The 21083-nt window shown below is 39.6% G+C and overlaps 1 protein-coding gene across 3 annotated transcripts; it reads left to right on the top strand.

The window, feature by feature from the left end:
* The first annotated feature begins 5918 nt into the window (after nucleotides 1-5918).
* cfap58 (cilia and flagella associated protein 58) lies at nucleotides 5919-21054 on the top strand. Of its 3 annotated transcripts, XM_054755102.1 has the most exons (18): nucleotides 5919-5998; nucleotides 6260-6538; nucleotides 6647-6795; nucleotides 6892-7042; nucleotides 7156-7350; nucleotides 8097-8234; nucleotides 9092-9251; nucleotides 11033-11115; nucleotides 11254-11445; nucleotides 11942-12103; nucleotides 12501-12647; nucleotides 12903-13043; nucleotides 14134-14357; nucleotides 15428-15536; nucleotides 16555-16659; nucleotides 17830-17949; nucleotides 18763-18887; nucleotides 20705-21054. In XM_054755102.1, the coding sequence occupies exons 2-18, from the start codon at nucleotides 6284-6286 to the stop codon at nucleotides 20805-20807; spliced, it is 2559 nt and encodes an 852-aa protein (XP_054611077.1). In that variant the 5' UTR covers nucleotides 5919-5998; nucleotides 6260-6283; the 3' UTR covers nucleotides 20808-21054. The 3 variants fall into 3 exon arrangements, with proteins under 3 accessions (XP_054611077.1, XP_054611078.1, XP_054611079.1); XM_054755103.1 differs by lacking the exon at nucleotides 12903-13043; XM_054755104.1 differs by lacking the exons at nucleotides 16555-16659; nucleotides 17830-17949.
* The last annotated feature ends 29 nt before the right edge of the window (nucleotides 21055-21083 follow it).

Below are 21083 nucleotides of genomic sequence, written 5' to 3'. Positions count from 1 at the left end.
ACTTGTTTATTTTCATGTCAACGCGGTGCTTTGAGAAGGTTGACGGCAAACAGCGTGTGATGAATTGGCAAGTCTTGCTACGTTTGATCAGCTCAAAGCAACTCAATGGACTCTTGCTTCTCCACAACTCACCACTAGATGGAGACAGCCGCATGCAAAAGTGAAGTACTAGAACTTGATTTTATACAATTTCTCACTTCCGTGGTTTTAAACATGGATTCATCTTATGAAAATAATCGGCACTCTTTAACCCATAAGAAGCCATAACACTTTAAATGTGTTGAAATGTGTCCTATACAGTTTTGTGCTAAGAATGTGCATCAAGTCCCTAAGTCAGGGGTGTCCAAACGTTTTCCACCAGGGGCCCCATACTGAAAAATGAAAGGATGCAAGGGCCGCTTTGATATGTTGTAATGCAACACATGTAGGTATTCTAAGAAGCTATATATATATATATATTTTAAGAAAAAACTTGCATCTTAGCTTTGTGATGCAGGTGAAAAAGCGTATTATTAGAATCATCTTCTGTCTTTGCTCTTTTTTTCCAGTTTTGCTCGTTTTTTTACATTTTCCAAATATGTAAACTTTCTTACGGAGTACTAGAGCCACATTGACAAATACACAGACATTTCAAGAATAAAGTTGTAAATTTACAAGAATAAAGTCGTAATATTATTCAGCGTTTGTTTGGGTTTCATAATGTTACGACCTCAAATTTTTTGTTAATATTTAAACTCTATGCTACTAAAATGACATTATTTTTCCTCATAATATTACAGCATTATTTTCGTAAAGTTGCACATTTTTCGTTGTTAGAATATGAGTTATTTTCTCAACATTTTGACTTTATTTTTGTAAAATTACTGCTGATGTTTCCCATTTTGCCATTTTTTAAACGTTTTCTTATTGTTAAATGATATTTTTAGAAATGTGCAGTGTACAATAAAAAAAACAAAAAACACAGCAGCACCAGGATGCAAATTGCCCCCGGGCCACACTTTGGACACCCCTGTCATGTGACTATCCCAGGCTATAGCTTCCCCGACATAACAATGTTTCGGGTAAGCTAGCTCATTTCCAAAAGCTTCTTTTTTACCATTAAAGCTCATTTTAAAGCCATTTAACAAATGTAATGCTTTATTGGGATATCAGATATTACAATTCAACTGTTCTTACTATATTTCTTCAATTAATTCATCTAAAACAAGCTGCTATAAGGCAAATGTAGCTAACGGGCTTTTGGCCGGACGTGACATACTGTATTTCTCACAATGGCAAGAATGCTAATTGGACACTCAAAAATGCCACTTTTCAGGGATTGTTATCTGCTTCAAGTCAAAGTACATTGGTGCCACGCAAAAAAGGGTGAAGTTAAGTTCTTTTCAAATCAGGAACACATTGAAACCCCGCTATTTGTGGGGATTACGTTTTCAGAGGACTTGAACTTGGACTTGTGAATGGTGAAAAACTGCAAATAATGGATGCAAACTGCATATATTTGATACTCTAAACCCTATAATATGCCTCTCACAGTTATTTAATGCATTTTGAGTCCACTTTTGCACATTTAAGGAACAATTACTATTAACAATTATTAAGTACAAACTGGTTCCGTGGCCCTATCTGTAGGGGCAAGGGTAATTTCAGCTATTATCCAGCAGAGGGTGCTGTCTCACAAGTCAGTCAACATCCTCCAGCAGGAAGACACTTGGGCAAGGTGATGTCGTTTATCTGCACGTTTTGTAGATAGAATACGGTACACCTGTAATTGTGTAGATCTACATTTAAAATGTGTTGAATAAGTTCAAGAGGCATATTATCAGGTTTAGTGTATCACATTGTTAGGGCTGAAGGGTGCATTCATTATTAGCGTTTTCTTGCCATTAATCTAACCCCAGACTACTATATTTTATTTTGAAAAGAGTAGCATCACAAATGTGTTCTATGTGTTCCACCTGGTCTGTGTTACATCCCCCATCATTTTATTTGAAGTACAAATGGATTCTTGTGGGTTAAGAAGGACTTTTTTTCATATTTGTGGCCATGCTGAAAAGACACAAAACAGGAAGTACATTTTGCGAAGTTACGAGAGTCATATCATGACGGGGGAAAAAGTATTACTTTTATCCTGACAAAGTTGTAATTTGAATTTACATGATAGGACAAACGCAAGATGTGACGTCAGTATGTGTACTTCCTGTTCGGGAAGTGATTATACTGATTATAGTTTGACTGTGCCAACGTTGACTGATTCATTGTGCTAACTTCTGCTAATTTATCATTTTCCTCCAACAGTACCTCAGCTAAAGTGAGCACACCCCTCACATTTCTGCAAATATTTTACTACAGCTTTTCATGGGACGACGCAAAAGAAACGACACTTGGATTAAGTAGTCAGTGTGCAGCCTGTCCCCTCAAAATAAGTCCACACGGCCACTACCGTCTAAACCGCTGGCAACCAAAGTGATGTACGGCCGTCCCTCGCCACACCGCGCTTCGAACATCTCTGTCTCGCTCTACCGCATTTTTTCAGAAATGAATGAGTCATTTATTGCTGTTTAGTGGTTGAATACGGCCTCTTATTAGTAAAAAAATAAAAAAACATAGTTCAGCTAATTTTACGCACTCTTGGCTTAAATTAAGCATTTTCACACATAAAAATGTTCTAAATGAACTAAAATACAAATACGGTTTAAGGCAGTACAAGACGTAAATCAACTGTAGCCTACACTGGCCACTAGGTGTCACTAGTAGCACACACCGGACTCGATCGCCAACGACAGGCTTTTATTGTTTTATAGTCGTCCATGATTATAACACGCATAATAAAGTCATCATCATAATAACACATCCAGCCAAAACTTGACTCTGAATACCCGACGTCACATCCTGTCCACACGTCCAGAAGACATTTATTGAAGCACGGGTCTTATTTATGTCCTAAATGGCTCATTTTCTCTGATTACATCTGCTATGTTGGGTCATATGAGTCTCAAGGTGACTATAGGGGTGTTATCTCATGTCTAGAGGTCTCTAATAATGGTAAAAATCATGGAGAAAAAAGGCATAAACAGGTTTTCTATGCTCGAAACTACGAAAATATTCAGTGGAAAGGTCGGGTCTGGAACCAATGACTCGTGATAGACGATACTGTACAGTAGATCCTCCATGTTCGTGGGGGTTAATTTCAAAGACCACCCACGAACAGTGAAAAAAACGCAAGTAACTGAGACACCTGTAAAAAATGTATATTTTTGGGCCTAAAATCCGCAAATCATGAATATGCGGGGTTCCACTGTCAATATGCGCTACAGTGTAGGTAACTACTTGACCTTGTAGGGTTTCTTTGTTGTCCCATGAAAACATAGAAGGAAGTGAGGGGAACACTCACTTTTGTGACATCCTGTTACATTAGTCTGGTATTCTTGTAATATTTCAACTTTTCAGTGTGGCCCAGTGCTGCTGCTTGAATTGGAAATGACGGAGCTCACATTCACGCTGGATGAAATATGAAAGTGCGTTACTTCTCCGTTGACATGGAAAATCTGAAATCTGGAGCCTCTGCTGATGGTCGTCCCTGAAGTTTAGATGTTGAAGTTTGATGAAACCGATTCCGTTGTTCCATAACCAAATGCAATAAGTGGAACAAGAGCAACCATAGTTTGGTCTTCCTTTTTTGGCGTCCGATGTTTTGTCAGTTGCAGGCATAGACAACTCAGTACCTCAAAATGCAAACTAGTTCATCCAGAACCCGAACTACTACACCTCATGCTACCACTACAGTCTGGACACATTCTTTGGCAAGTTGTCACACATGTTTGTCATGCTTTTTATCTATTTTTCTTTTTTTTGTATTTCCAAATGTCCTGGTATGCTTGTAGAACTGTCCATTCATAATGGTGTATATTACATCAGTTTTTATTGATTAAAAATGTTTCAATTTTCTAAGACAGTATGTCTCTGTTATTAAAGGGGTCTTCAGAATGTGAAAGACTGAATTTATTTCCTCAATTCATTCAAATGTGGGGTGTCCAACGTGCTGCCTGCCTGGGCCTCCCGGGTTCAGGCCCGGCCACCAGTATTAATACTTAAGTATTAAGTATTAAGAGAGAAAAATGTGTAATTTTACGAGAATAACAATGTAATACATGAGGAAAAATAATGTCATTTTTGTAGCATAAAGTGGAAATATTAAAGATTTTTTTTAAGTTTGTGATATTACGAGAAACAACAATGAATATAGTAGTCATTTATGGAAAATATTATTGGAGTAAAGTCACAATTACGAGAAGAAAATTTACAAGAGGAAAGTTGAAATAGTTGGAAATGCAAATAAAAACAGCAGAAATGAAAAAAACAGCTGTCATTTCACAAGAATAAAGTCACAGTAAGAGAAACAAGTCATATTCTGATAAGAGAAAACTTTTCACGAACCAAAATTTTACGAACATAAACTCGTGATATGATGGGGAAAAAATAACACCATTTTAGGAGCATAGAGATGAAATATTAAAGGAGAATTCAGTTGTTTTTTTCAATCGTAAAATTAGGAGAAACAAAATAAAGTTGTCATTTTTGGAAAATTAGGTCGGGGGAGAAAGTTCTAATATTGCTGGAATAAAGTCATAATTACGAGAGGAAAATTTTCAAGAAGAAAGTTGGAAAATTAAAAAAAAAAAACAATAGCATAGAGTTGAAATATTAAAGAAAAAAATATGTTATTTTTTCATGATAGTCATGATATTATGAGAAACAAACCAAACAAAATAAAGTCATTTTTGCAAAATCTGGTTGGGGGGAAAAGTTATAATATTATGGGAATAAAGTCATAATAAAACTAGAAGATTATTTAAGGAACAATTGCTATTAACAATTATCAAGTACAAAGTGGTTCCGTGGCCCTATCGTGGGCCCCCCCCCCAGCAAATTTCCAATACAATCCAAGCCATTTAATTTATAGAACACATTTTATAAACAGTTTCCAAAGTGCTGCACAGGCTAGTAAAACCATAAATAATAATAAGTAAAAATACAAGTTAATACAGTAAAAACGGGTAAATCAGCTAAAAACAAAAACATTTCAAACGTCTAAATATTTAAAACAAGAAGCGAAACAATAAAAGCAATAAATACAAGAAGTGGGTCAAAAAATAGGATAAATAAAATCTATTAAAACTAAAAAGAAAAGAATAAAAGACACAGAGAACCTCACAACTTACGCCGAGTTAAAAGCCAGAGAATAAAAGTGTGTTTTAAGTAAAATGGGTAAAAAAAAAAATGAAGTTGATAGTAATAATACGCTTTTCACCATATATGACAAATCCGAGATGCAGTTGAATATGTGTAACTTCTTGGCATATCTGCACGTGTTGCTTTACAAAAAATATCTATGTTGCAAAGTTGCATCCTTTCGTCTTTCAAATGCGGCCCTCGCTGGAAAAAGTTTGGCCACCCCCGTGCTGCTGCACATCACTGAAAGTATGCCGTCACCTGTGCTGTGATGCTGCCATCGATGTGAATGGGCAAACTGTGGACCTTGACGGGTTTTTGCTGACAGCAATTTTAATATGAACATTTGCTAACAATTCAGACACTATCAGTCATCACGATGGACTCTCATCAGATAATGTTGAAATGTACAGTGGGGGTGAAATGTGTAGGTCAGTCGCCAAAATGTGCACCATCACCCCGCGTTTACACATACATTACCGCGTTTGGTCGTACAACATACATGAGTTACTCATTTAATGAACCACTAACAAGTCGACAACCATAGAAAAAAAGGTAGTCTCCAACTTTGATAGGTACGTGACGCTCACTCGTAGCTAAGCCATCATTTGTCTGCGTTTTAGTGTGACGTCAGACGTCAGCGGAGTGTCCCGGTGGAACGAACGTGCTCTCGCGAGATTAGTCGTTACCTAGCAACCAATGTAGCCCGTTGCCAAAACTACCGCCGTCCGACATTCACGAGTTTATGTCAGGTTTTTGATCCACTGCGGTAAGTCTTCCGGCATTTAGAGAGTTGTTATTTGCACACATTACACGTTTGTAGTGCAGTAGCGTAACTTTATGTTATAAATTGTCCTAAGTTATCCAAAATTTAAAGAGTTGTTATTAGCACAAATTCCACGTTTACAGTACAACAGTTGAACTTGATAACAGGAACATCTAAATGAAGTCGTATCTTGTTAATCATGCTCATCAATGCACTTTGTGTGTTATACAGTATATTATGTAAATGCCATGAATGTATTCACAGGAAAAAAAGTAAAAGCAGGGAAATATGGCTGAGTCACTGGAAGAGTTCCAAATGGTCCTCAGTGAGCTGACTGAGGAACAGGAGGACCCAAACATGGACAAGATTCGTGAAGAGTACGAGAAGCTCCTCAATGCGCTGACCAAGTCCTACGCCAATGAGAAAAGGCTCATGACGAAATGTAAGGAACTCAGTGCAGAGATGGCCTCAGCCTCAACTAAATTCGAAGCGGCCCTAAAGATGTCTCATGACGATGAGTCAACTATTACGTCTCTTAAAACGGTAAAGCTCATCAGCGCCATCTTTTATTGTATTCTAACTTTATTTCTCGTTTCACCATCCAAAATCCTCAATCAGCTAACCTGAAATGTTCGTTCCCTAACACCGCAGGAAGTAGAAAAAGCTTGGAAAATGGTGGACGCTGCTTACGTTAAGGAGCAGGCCCAAATGGAGACTATCAAGAATCTACAAGAAGAGGTTGCCAGTCTAACACAACTAGCAGAACAACAAAGTTTGGCCTCTGCCAACCAAGATCAGAGGTGCCTGTCGTATTATTCTTAAACAGTGTGCCACAAGCATTCAGTAGTCATTTGTGGTGCGCATTTAAATACTGGAGTCCCTAAATGTGCTTCCAGTGATTTGCTAAAAATGATTGAAGAACTGACCAACGAGCGTGATCGCCTGCTGACAACGGTCGAGAGTCTAAGAGAACAGTTGAGCATTGCCACTTCCAGCAAGAACAAGGCTGAGACTCAAAGGGAGGATGCCTTAAACAACATTTCAAAGGTATGCGAGACAAAAGTATACATCCAAACATTATTCTTGCAATTCAACAATGCCGGTCTTGGAAGATCAAATTCAGCTTTTCTTTTCAATTGTTGTTCTTTCTCTTCATCCAGCTTCAACATGAGATCCAGCTGCAGCAGAACGACATTTCCCGTGAACAGAGGTTAAAGGAAAAACTGGAGAAGGAGTTGAATGAGCTCCGCATCGACGTGGAAACCAAGATCAGAGAGATCCAGACTCTGAAAAAGGACGCCCAAAAATTCAAAGACGAGCAGCAGAGATCAGTGCAACAACTGAAATCAATGAAGGTAGGAAACAAATCAACTGGGTATCGATCATTCATCCCACGATAACATGATCGATATTCCTCGGGCAAACAGTCATACACTCTCCTGTAACCTGGTGAGGTGATTGAACGGGTCCGGCCTTCCGCTGGTTATCGACGGAACCCACCTTCCCTCTTGGAAAGGGCGACCACGCTGGAGAAAATAAGCGACACATATTCCCACTAAGATTTGAGACCAATTTCAGTTCAAAATAAAACCAAACATGCTAAATTTCAATCAAACTTAACTTAAAACTGCAGGTACTTAACTGGCTTGTATTGAATTAGCCCAAACTATGCAGTATATAACAGTATGTTACAGGGGTAAAAAAAATACTGTTACTTTGTCATGTGGTTACTAGTGTAGGATGGCAGTTGTTTTGTGACGACCTCTTGTGAAATTCCAGGGCTGAAGGCGGTGTGCGGTTCTTGCGTGGTTGATTCAGGTCCAATGGATTGTGCGCCATTGCCCGCTGGCGGGTGGGAATCCTTGTGGTTCTGTCGTTTGGATCTGTCACAAGATCTTTGTATGTGACGTGTGTGAGGTTCCAGGTGTGTTGTCACGCTGACTTTGGGTAAAAGTCAGTTTTGTGCAGTGACTGGGTAAACATCCACAGCGGTTTCCAGGACACCAATCCAGGGTTTCACCAAGGGACTTCCGATGTGCAAACTTCCCCAACAGGCTACTGTATTATCACTTCAACAGTTTGTTTACTTTTTTCTCAACAGACTGCCATCGAGAAAGTCACCAAAGACCTGGATCAGTTGCAAAATAAAACCAACAAGCTGCAGCGTGACCGTGATCAACTTGTATCGGTCAGAGAGCGCCTGTTTTTGGAAAATCAGAAGAACCTGTGTGAACTTAAGGTACGTGGAGCACAATCATACATATGAGACATAGAAGAGATTGCACTGAATGCTCCTCACTCTTTCTAATATGTTTCTGGCACAATAGTTACCTCATTCGGCAACATGTAAAATATCATTGGCAAAGTTCCTGTGGTGAAAAAGGGGCTGTTGTTGAGTTATAAATATAAATTTATGCCAATAAAAGCTGGGAATTATTATTTTGGAAAGGCAGAACTTCTGACACAGTAGATCCGCACATATTTTTGGATTTTACATTTTTAATTTGTGGGAAAACTCTCCATTTTGCGCTTATAGTCTCCATAATTTGGTCATTTAGTGGTGCAGTATGAGCTGCACGGTATTCTTTACATGCAGTGAATTAGCTCGGTGTTTACACTTTACACATCACAAACCAGCAGAAGCTCATCGGCTTGAATTCCTACCTTGCTCACGGTGCAACACGTGGAGCACAATGCAAATGTACGACACGGACTGTGCAGGTATCGGAAAAAGACACTTGCACACAAATATACATGCAAAACAATAGTATTTGATACTAATTTATAACCCGCAAGGCACGCTAGGAAGCCCATGCGCACGCTTCTGCAACAGGAATTTACCCAGCATGCCTTGTGGGCATTTCATTGTTCTGGCTGTTACTGTCCTATCCTTTGCTGCCAAGCACATAGATACATTATTTGTAGTAAATAAATACTTTTTCCACATATTAAGAGAAGCTGAACAATTTCCCTCGGCACAGTTGATGATCTCTCGGCAAAATGGTTGGGGCATCACTTTATTAGGTTATGCAGGTGGTGTTTAAGTTATGTAAGTGTGACCATAGGGAAAACCTCTCTCCCATACCCACTTGTCAGTTGCAAGAAGACGTGGTGAATCAGATGCGGCAAGAGATTACCAAGGAAAGAAAGATGAAAGAGGCCATCCAGAAGAAGTTTCGCGTCCTGGAGGACCAGAAAGCCGATGTGGAAGTGCAGAGAGAAATTCTGAAAACTCGTATTGCTGGTCTGGAGAAAGGTATGCAAGATTTCACACATGTGCTCCTTGAGACTGATGGAAATGATCAATGTTTACGATCTCAGGGAATCTCAAGTACCTCTCAAGTACCTCACGATACGAAATACACGGCTCATGATGATATCTCGATATGGTGTGTGTGATTATCGATATATTGCTCTTAACTCATTCAATCCCAGCCGTTCTTTACAAGACAACCCCTTCATCAGAAAAAACAAGTTTGTTGCTACCTTTTTCTGTTTGTTTGTAATCTGCAGTAGAACATAGGTAAGTTTCAGGAAAATATCAGTTCCCGACTAAAAAAGGGGGGTAAAACCAGCTTTTTGTGACAAGATACATTTCAAAGTTTCACTTTGACACAATTTTTTGCTTTTGTGACAGCTCTATCTAAAAAACATCTAAAAAACTCTACCACAAAAAACTATACCACAAAATAACAATTTATTCACAAATATAACACCATGTGCTATTTACAATTTTCACATTTGGAACTAAACGGTGTGTGTGCAAGCATGTGCGTGAACGCGCGTTAAAATTTCCCTACCATGCATAACCTTCTCCACGCTGCAATCCTCCATGTTCTTCCACTTCCTCCTTGCTGCCAAGTGTGTTTTTACATGCAAATGATCTATGCAGAGCTCTCATTAAATGCACTTCTGCCACCTTGTGGCCGTTTTTATGGCTTAAAACTGCTCTAAAAGTGACATCCATTAGCGTGCAGTTGCGTCATCACCTCTTTTCGCCTCTCACGCAAAAAAATTTAAAAGACGTATAAATATGTCTTTGGGATCGGGATTTTGGGTTCATATATATAAAACTAAACAAAAAATTGCCCGTATGAACAAAAAATTTCAAAACAGCGACCTGAAACACCAGCGAAAGTTGAAACTGAATGGAAGCTAGCGGGGTTAGCTTAGTGCAACTCAGGCTGTAAGAGTGCGCTTACACCGTGTTATGTTTTACTGCTTGTTAATGCAAACAAGCGTTTTTCGATGCCGGCTGACGTCGTGCAAGTTCTGAGTGGAATAAGGACGAGAGGCGCGTTTATTCTTGCTCCCAGCTCATCTTAAAAAGATATTCTCAACACACGGGACACACTTCCGGACTTCAAAATAAGAGCACTGTTCACCACATACTGTGTAATTGTGCGAACAAAATGAAGGTGTTATAAAAAATATCTTCCATTAATAACGCAATTGGAATTGCATAGGTGACGCACGGACGTTACGGTTTGTTGAGGATTTTATAGCAATGTTTGCAGAGGCTGACATCCCATTAGAAAAGATTTTTGCATTTAATGAACGCCGCTTTAATTTACTGTCACAAAAGTAAACACTCTATGCTGGTAAAATAAGTGTAAATGGTAAACTACGGAATTTAAAAAGGTAAAATGGTAAAAATGTAATTTGGAAAAAAAATACAACGGATTTCATAGGGCCCCGTGCAAAGACAACGAGACTGTTTTTGTGCAACATAACTTAAACAGGATTTTATTTTAGGTGCAGGTTGAGTGTAAGCAAGTAGATCAAATCTGTTGAAAACAGAATCATCGCAAAAATTAATATTTAGCATTTGAGTAGAAAAATCAACATTTCTCTGACTGGGCACAGATTTCTCTGCAAGCTCAGGGAGGGTGGTGGTGAACAAGGTGGCATGTGCATGTGCACGTTTGCCGCCCGTGTGTCGTGTTATCGCGAGACACTTCTAGTGCAAAGTCCTTATCTAGCTTTGTCCCATCCACGCTATGAACGCCAACGTGAGGTAAACTTGTCCTCCTGCAGAGTTTGAGGGTTCCCAAAAGCAAGTGGAAGCTGACAAAAAAGCCATTGTAGAGCTGAGCAGAGAGCGAGAGCTTTTGAATAAGGTAGCCACTTCTCCATTTTTGTTAATCACAGCATTCTAACTTCCTAACCACTGGAATCATGTTCACAGTTAACACTTAGTAGTCACTTGGGACACGCACATTGCATTGACTTATGCCATTGTTGATCCCAACCATAAGAGTGTGGCCAAAGCTGTCGAAGAGACGGAGGAACAGCAGTGCCTCGTGATGGAGCTTGAGAACGACAAGAAAGTGTTACAACAAGAGATTGTCGGCTACCTCCAGGAGGCCCAGAAGCAGCGCAAGATCATCCAGCATCTGGAGAAAGAACGTGACCGCCACATTAACGACACTAACACCCTTTTGAAAGAGGCAAGTCATGTATAAGGACGGTAGATTCACAGATTTCATCATTCATTACGTTAAAAGACGGAAGGAGACCTTTCCTGTGTCAAACTTTCAGAGTTTGAATTCGGCCTGTCACGATAATTGATTAATCAAGACAGTGCAAAATGGAGCGCGCTCACAGACAGTGTCGCTTGCTACATTGCAAAAGAAAAGCAACCATTCTATACAGTCATATGGTATATATAGCATACATTTTAAACATACATACAGGCAACTTCTGTGTCAAGCTAATGTGGCTCACACAGGTACACTGTACTTGAGTACCATCTAGTGGTTCAAATGTGATTTACACCTCTTTTGACAATGAATTTAAAAATGGTCTAAAAAAATGTTGTCAATAATATCGATTATCACTGATCATTTGTAGCACAATTATCGACCAGCAAAATTTGTTATCGTGACAGGCCTAGTTTGAATCATTCAAAATGCTTTTTTTCTGATGGATCTTCCTCTTTTTAAGGTGCAACAAAAAATGAACGAAATAGAAACCAGCGAGATGGCGATACATAACTGGAAGAAGAGAGTCGCTGAAGAAGAGGTCAAGCTCAAAAGGAAAGAGGACCTCCTGGAGTCTGTGATATTGGAGAGGAACCAATATAGCAAAACCCTCGTTGAGGCTCAGGTGCGAATGTAGCGTACCACTTCCTATCTGACTTAATCCACCTTTTAATGCCACCGCTATCACATCGCCACGATACAAGCATCACAAATATGACAAGGCGTGGCTTCACCAAGAGGCATTGCGCATATTGGGGATGAAAACCATTATTACTAAAGCATGAAACCCAGTTAACACTTTATCTTCAAATACATTGCGATTGGCTGGCGACCAGTCCAGGATGTACCCTGCCTCTCGCACAAACACTGACAATGAAACAGCAGTTCAGAGCTTGCATAGCCTTAAAAGTAGTTTTTAAATGAACATTAACTGATCATGAATTGATCAAATGCCCGTCTCAGTGTTTTCAAGTTGTCTTCACTTGGTTGTTATGTTTTTTCCCCACACGCGTCTCCCTCAGGACAGCATTGCAAAGCTGAGGATCAGGATGAGGGCCTTGAACAACCAGATGACACAGCTGAAAGATGAGATCACTGCAAAGGAGATTATCATTCACAAAGGCCAGCAGCACCACAAGCGCTTAGAGCGAGACAACGAGGCTCTCAAGGTACCACAGCTCGGCCTGTTCCGTCGTGATCTGTGGCTTGGAGTTCATATTTTCTATCCCTCTACAAAATGGTCATCGACGTGAACCTTTTTTAAACATGTTTATTTGTTTCAGCTGATGTTTGTCATACAGTATGTTGGAAGTCATGTCTTACTAGAAACCAAAAGAATGTCCTCTCAGCCGTCGGAGGCCTGATGGCACCTTTTGCTGCCTGCCTGATGGGAGTACGTATGTTCCCAATGTGTCCTTTTGCAGGGGGAGCTGAAGCTGATCAAGCACCAACTGGAGGAAGAACTGCAACGTGTTGAGAATCTAAAAGTAGAACAGGACAAACTTGAGAAAATAATTGCTGAAAACGAAATTGACCGAGTACAAAAGAAAAAACAAGCGGATCAGGTAAGGAAGAGATACCGCACGCATGCCTCCCCCCCAAGCTTATTTGGATTTTATTTGGGTTGGTCATGGTTTATTTGTTTTGCTTAGCGAAGTTACATGAAGGACCATCACATGGTTGCATTACGCAATCCAACATGTCGGAGGAAGCTGATCTCGTTCAATCCTACCCCTTCTCCACTTGTGTCCAGTGATGGGGAAAAAAGAAGAAATACAGTAATGGATAACACAATAATAATACATAATAAGAAATAAAATACAACTAAATAAACAGTAGGAGTAAAACAAAACTCTGAATATGGCTTGTGCAGTAATAAAGGATTAAATTGTTAAAAAATAAGGATTAAAGAATAAAATCAGTTAGGTCAATAACAAAAGTAAAAAAAATAAAAAGAATAAATGGACTTAATAATGAATAGAAAATAAAATAGGTTAAATAGGGAAAGGTAAATGACTAAATAAATATTCTGGAGTTAAAATCAGACCGAAAAATTCTGTAATTCATGACAAAATGGAGGACATAAATAGATTGATAGATAGATCTAAATAGGCAATTACCTACTAATAATGATCAATGGGTGAAACATATTGCTCGATATTGTTGACATTGGCAGGCGTTTTGCTTTTGGAGATGAATAAGCTTTGCTTCTTCCCACTCCTTTTCAGACATGTTGAACTCTGTAAGAGTACATTTGTGATGTGTTCGGATTGTATTCAAAATTTTAACTTCTGTTGTACTTATTGTACAGTAAATATTTTAACATCTTCAAAATATCCCGAAAAACCCTTCAAAATAAAAACAACAATAAGGAAAGGAATCATTTATTGTCAAATTGTTTGTTGTTGTGATGTTTCTGCGTGCAGTAAAATCGGTTGTTGCCTATACTGACAAATCATTTAGTGTCCCAATCTATGCCAATCTATGTTATTGTTGTGCTGTTGTAGTCGATTGTTGATGACTTTATTCCGTCAGGCCATCAGGAGGTGCAAAATGTGATTACCTGTAATTTTTCCCCTCCCCTTTTGTTCAGGCGCTTATATCTCAGGTGTCAGTATGCACATTTCATTATCTGTTGCTGAAATGTCCCTCTAGGTGATCAGGGAACGGGACAACCTGGGCAAGCAGCTGCTGCAGCGCAACGAAGAACGGACGCTCCTGTATGAGAAGATCAAGATCCAGATATCGATCATAAGCAAGAGGGACTTCCATCACAATCAGCGAATGGAAGACATCCGCCTCCTCAAGCTGGAAATCAAGAGGCTCAGACGTGAGAAGAACATCCTGGACAAGACTGTGCCCAACACAGACGAGCTGAGGTAAGAGAATAAAACCGGTTGACTTCTTCATGTCTGGACATAAGCACGCTCAATATTACAATGTATTTTTGTATGCAGAAGAAAATAGTGCAACCGCTTTGGTAAGACACGGACGGTCTTTCTAGTGTTCTCACATTATTCACTGAAAACCTGAATGAAAAGCAGGCTTGCAGGCCCCTCATGTCGTCGTGGGGGAGCTCCCTGGTGCCGGTGGGCACCACGTTGGTGACCCCCGGGCTATATAATAGGAAAGGGGAACAATAAAATTTAGACAAAAACGTATTTGACTTACTTTTTCCAAATCACTGGTGAAACTTAGAGGATCAGACGCCTTCTTAAAGGAGGCTTTGGACGCAAGAGCAGCGTCCAGCCGGACCCCAAGCAGTCGGCAAACTCGGTTTCCTCCACCAGCGACGATGTCCGGACATCAAATCCAACAAATCCAACCATTGTTCGGGCTGTCACAGGCACGTGTCCCGCGTTTTGGCTAATTAGCCGCCACCCGACCGACGATCACATCGCGAGCTGCCAAACCTCACCACACCCTGCCAAGTTCCCGCCTCCCAAATGCTGCACCAAACTAAAGAGTTTTAAGGCGTGTTTTGCAGGGTGCAAAACGACAGGATGTCCCACACGACAGACTTGCTTGCTTTGGCTTTGTGAAAGGAAAGTGGGCGGGAGACGGTTGCTATAGGCTGGCTGCTGCAACAGAGGTGGAGCTGATCGGCGAAGTGGATCGGCATTTAAAAGCAACTATCGGGATATGCCGATACGCGCTTTTCCATGGTAATTGGCCGATACTAATCGATCGACCGATCGCACCGTTAATTCTAATCATAATTTAATGTTTTTTCAGACTTTTTTCATATTCTGTCCCACTTTTTGCACAACAAATGTTGTTATAGGCCGATGAAAACTGACATTCAAATGAAAAACTTTTGGCTGACATTAATTTTAGTTAATTATTCAATTCTTGTGTCTGTAATTATTATTTGTTTTGCATCAAGTGAGTCATTTTTTAACTGCACACATGATTTTCATCACTGAGAGCGGTATTTGGTTTGTTGCAGGCGAGAGATGTTTCACCTACAGAGGGAGTTGGACAAAGAAAGGATCAGGACCGGCATCCTTGAGGAGCAACTAAACCCCATAAATATTCACCGATGGAGACGACTGGAGGTGAGGGACCTACTTGGATTGTTGGCATCATCTTGCTGAAACATCCAATGTTGGATTTCTTTTTATACAGTCAGGAATGGGCACAAGGAACTATTGCACCCCCGAAGGTAATATGAACAGTAAGGAATTTGGGGTGGGCAGTACTGCTAATGTTGGTAGCAGATTTATGGATGCCACGTAAATCATGGGGCCAGTATTGCAGAAATCGACCCTGATGTCGAAACTTTGTACTGGAAATTTTTCAAGATCATTGAATGATTTTGTGATTTTGCCTTTAATTTGATGAACATTAAACAAAAACAAAAAATACAAACAAAATATGTTTATCAACAAATTTGTGAACAATTCAGCAATATATGTGCATACAACAATATACGACAATGTAGCAACAAAAGAATAGAATTATTACCTTTTGTTACATACAACTGATTAAGCAAAATCAAGTCAATAGTGCAAAAATGAGTAAAGAAAACCAAAAACATCTACTGGTTCTCATTCAAGCCCTCCTGTGTCCAAGAACTTATTGTAACTTTATAAACGATGTGTAACAATATCAACAATGTAACAAGAACGTATTGTAACTTTATAAACGATATGTAACAATATCAACAATGTAACAAGAACGTATTGTAACTTTATAAACGATATGTAACAATATCAACAATGTAACAATATGAACAACACAACAACAAAACACAGATATTTGTGAAATTAGACATAGACGTGACCTAAAAAATAACTCTTAATATTGATCCGATACTGATGCTACCTCCCTACCTACCGTCCACCCCTACTCAGAAGAAGTAGCAAAAAAGAATTTAAAAAAAATGCAAAATGGCAATTTAGAATTACAAATACAAAGTGAAATACAGCCGCAGAGGACTTACACTTTGGACGTTCCAATGTACTTTTTTATTTTATTTTATTTTTTACAGTATGTGTGTATGTGTGTGTTTAAAGAATATGACGGTAGTTCAAAGGCATGACTCAATCCACAAAATGAATGTTTTTGTGACAGGGCAGTGACCCCTGCAAGTACGAACTGATCCAGAAGGTTCATACATTACAGAGAAGACTCATCAATAAGACTGAAGAGTTTGAGGAGCAGGAATTCTTATTACAGGTAACATTCCTGTCATTCCTCCCACTTCTTAATGGACTGTTGGGCTTTTGAATAGTCTTTTGTATTGCTTGGTTTATGGACCAGTTTACCCCCATGTCTAAAAATGGTCATCACCTGCATACTAACTTGATACTCAATAACCCAGTGACCAAACCCTAAGGATGAGTGCATTAAGTCAGCCTGCTTTCTGTTGATTACATTTACAGTGGGGAAGATAAGTATTTGATCCCTTGCTGATTTAGTAAGTGTGCCTACCCCCTCACAAAGATATGCACAGTCCATCATTTATATGGTAGTTTTATTGTAACAGAGTCAAAATGTAAACAAAAATAACATAAAATAAAGGTTGTAAATTAGTTGGATTGAGTGGAATAAGTTAGTAGTAGTCATACCTTCCAAACACATCCAGTGCACTTGATGCCAACGTGCTCCAGTTTGCTCTCATGTGACCACATCACATTCTCCCAAGCCTTGTCGGAGTCATTCACGGGTTGATTTTCAAACTTCATAGGGGGCTGTACATGTGTCTTCTTGACGGCACAGCAGGATCTCAATCCATTACCGCAAAATGTCTTATTAATGCTTCCGTGCTTCTCTTGCCGACTGCGCTCCCAACTCCCTTGGCATCATTAACCAGCTCCTCCCTTGTAACTCTGGGCTGGGCTTGACCGTTATCACAATCAAGCTTCTTGCTGATGGTCTTGTAGTCCATTCCAGTCTTGTGCCGTTCTTTGACAGTTCTTTGTTCTTGCCCATGGTGGTTGAGAAATTTGAATGGGAGAGACTGTTTCTGTGGCAGGTGTCTTTTATCCACACAATGAGTTGAGATAGGAGTACTTTCTTAAAGGGACAGGACTCATTTGTGTGTTTCACTGGTCTGTGTGTTTCTGGTTGGTACTTATCAAATACTTATTTCCATCAATCAAATACAAATTAATTTCAAACCTCTATTTAATGTTTTTTTTTCTGGATAATGTTTTAAATTGTGTCTTTCTGCGTTACAATAAACCTACCAGTAAAGTTGCAGGCTGTTCATAGCTTTGCAAGGGGGTACATTTGCAACGAGAGGATGAAATACTTATTTACCCTGGATTTGTGTGATTTGTTAGGCTTTTTGCTAAATGTTTTAAGCACATTGGCATTTTTTTTTCTTCCGCTTGGTCAACCTAGGAAAAGGATAAGCTATATGTGGAACTGCAGCAGCTTTTGGCTCGGCAGCCGGGTCCTGAGACACTTGAACAGCTTGGGCATTGCCAGAGGACATTAAGGGAAAGGACCAAAAAGCTTATGGTATCAATGCTTTTTTTTTTCTTTGAAATATTTGTAACCTGTCATCGTCTATCACAGGGGGCTTCAACTACTGTACAAATCTTCAAGGTCAACAAAGACATTGTCAACAAGTCAATTATAGTCAGTCAAGCTACAAACCATAATATGATCATATTTAAAACAAAATGTCCTTGTCATAGAAAGCAACAAGAATGCAACAGAAATAGAATAAAATGCAATTTTCAGTTTTTAAATACAATAACATATAAAGCAACGATATTAAGGGTGTAACAGTACGTGTTCGGAATCAAATTTTACGGTCTGGAGCTTTTGGTCAGGTGGAGAGGCGTACAGAGTTCAGGCGTACAGAGCATCTACTCGGTAAACAAATACAGTGTTTCATTTTAAAAGCTGTTTACACAAAAGCTAAGGAAGTTTGATGTTTAGCATTTTGTTCCCTCAGTGTACCCAAAATGGCGATACGTACCGAACCGTGATCATGGTGCGCCGTTACACCCTTAATCGTTTGCGTCTGAATTGGTCATGGCAATGGTTTAATTTATTTTTAACATGCATGCAAGTAACATTGGAAGACATCACATAGTACAATTGATAGCTCCACGCGTCTAAAAGGAAGTAGGAAGAAGCAAAGTTTATTTAATCCTTCCCCCTTTCCGTTTCACATCAATTGCAATACATTTGTTCACTTCCTGTTTTCCAAATGTACCCTTTGTCAATTTGAAATAGACAGGAAAATGATAAGGCAGTATAGCATTGAGGTACGCTTGGAATTGGAAGTACTTTCTTTGACAAATCGTTGTTTGGATTGGACAGGCATTGACAGCAGAGGTGAGAGTGCTGGATGCAAAGATGAATGAGTACAAAAGTGAAAATCAAAGGTTGATCACTGAGCTCGCAGACATGAAGAAGAAGTACTTCAGTCAGAAAAAGCTACAAAGGTGAGCAATATAAACTGCCTTGAGAAGAAAATACATGACACATTACATTAAGATGTTCCTTATTCGGGGTGTCCTGATCCAAAATCGATAGCCATAAAAAAACAGTATCGGATTATATTAGCCTACATTTGAAATCACCATTTTGGCACTCTGATACAGGCAGTCCATTCCAGACACTTACTACTCTTATTCCAGACTTCTATCAAGCAGCACCCGGCTGATATCGGCTGATACTGATCGAGGGCCGATCGATCGGAGCATCCCTACCCAGATGCTTACAGAAGCAAATGGGTCACTGTTTCTCATACCTACTGTCACTGACTGTTGTTCGCTGTTTGAGTAATATCACTTGATCAAACCTTCCACACTGCAAAATAAGGAATAAAAGTATGTATGGGTCCTGATTATATGATGGATAATGGCTGCAATGTCGCTATCGTATTTGAAGTTAAAAAGTTGTATCGGGACTAGGGTTGGGTGTCAAGTCCCGAGCATCGATGGGAACTGGGACTAACATTCCGATTCTCCCGGGATCGTTCAAATGTTTTTATTCCAATTCCTAGATTAGATGCCCACAGTGCCGACCAGAAGAAAGAGTGGCGAGCACCAGCGAAGAAGAGGTTTGGCTTAACTTCATAAAAAAAGAGCGGTCGTCTCAGTGCAACATTTGCAACAATGGTATCGTGCATTCGCGGTGTAGGCATAACGTCTACGTCGGACTTCCTCTAAGCCAGTGCTTATTATTTTCTGTCTTGCCCCCTCCAGGGGACAGAAATGTCTTCAACACGCCCCCCCCCCGATTTGATCTAATATGTATTTATCTGTACTGTACAAAGTGAACTCGAAACTGAAACCAGGAAAATGCAACAAAATGAAGAGCAGTGAAGCATACAAGCGTATTCAACAGTCAAACTGCATGATCAATTCATACATGTTGGCAGTACTCCCTAAGTACTCCCTGCCCTCACGACCCCCACACTATTTGAGAAGCACTGGTCTAAGCAGCCAGAATCAGGGAAGTCAAACAATAGATGACGTCTGTCTCATGCCAATGTAACCGAGGCTTTCAGAATGCTAGCTGATGTGGAAGTTTGGTGTAAATAAAGGACGTCTCGGCACGTTTATTTGCACAGTGTGTTTCTGTTCGCAACAGTCAAGGGAGCTTCTCAACCCACACAACACACTTCCAGCCTTCAAGATAAGAGCGCTGTGGGCTACATCGTGTTTTCTTGCGTTAAGAAAATAAGGGTGTCATAAAAAAAGGCTACACCAACATTGAGGCAGCAAACAAAGTATACTACTTTTCAAAAGTAAACATCTTTTGTGGAAGTGTACTCCTGTAAAAAGAAACTTCATAACATTAATGTTATATGTTTAAGTTTATTTATATACTGGTTGAAAATAGCCCTGTAAGAAATTGATAGTAAAGTTGGTAAAAAAAGTTCATACTGTATCATTAAACAATTTATGGAGAAGTTCAGACATTTCATCCAAAAAGACCTCTGGTTAACGGCCTCATTTAAAACATGCAAACTTTTATAACCCTGCCCCTTAAAAGCATCGGAATCGAGAATCGTTAGGAATTGGAATCAAAACGAAGAATCTGAACCGGAATCGTCAAATTCAAGCAATGCCCAAGCCTAATCGGGACACCCCTATTTCATACATTGTATCCATTGATAGTGTCGTTCCCAGAACAGAGAGACACCATCAGTTTGGACATTCACTTCGTTCCGTTTGTCGTTAACATCAGTCCCGTGTATGAGGCCCCCTTCCAAAGTCAGTGTGATGTCTGTGCTCTCTGTGTGTCATCTCAGTGAGAAGGCCAACAGCAAAGTGGAACACTTGGTGCTGCCTCAGTTGATCAACAAGCCACACTTCACAGGAGGAGGCTTCAAGTTTGATGAAATCTTCAGATGATAATGGATGTTTTTCACAATACGCTGTCAGAATTTTTACCCCCACCTGTCATGTTTTTTAAATGAATAATATAAAATAAATATGAATATTTGTCCATTGAACTGTGTTATAAATGTGTTTTCTGTATGATTCCAAGTCATTTTGAACATTTTCTGAAGTATTTGTATTTCTGATCAAATACAGGGCAGAAACCAGAAACCTGAGATGAGGCTGCAGCAAATCTCTCCTCTCGGCTTAAGTGCGCGAGCTCAGCCTACCGTCCGAGTGCACTGCAGC

This window comes from Dunckerocampus dactyliophorus, chromosome 16 (assembly GCF_027744805.1).
Source record: "Dunckerocampus dactyliophorus isolate RoL2022-P2 chromosome 16, RoL_Ddac_1.1, whole genome shotgun sequence".
In the NCBI taxonomy this organism is placed as follows: domain Eukaryota; kingdom Metazoa; phylum Chordata; class Actinopteri; order Syngnathiformes; family Syngnathidae; genus Dunckerocampus; species Dunckerocampus dactyliophorus.
The sequence above is the reverse complement of the archived record's forward strand: the minus strand, read 5'-3'. Positions and strand labels throughout refer to the sequence as shown.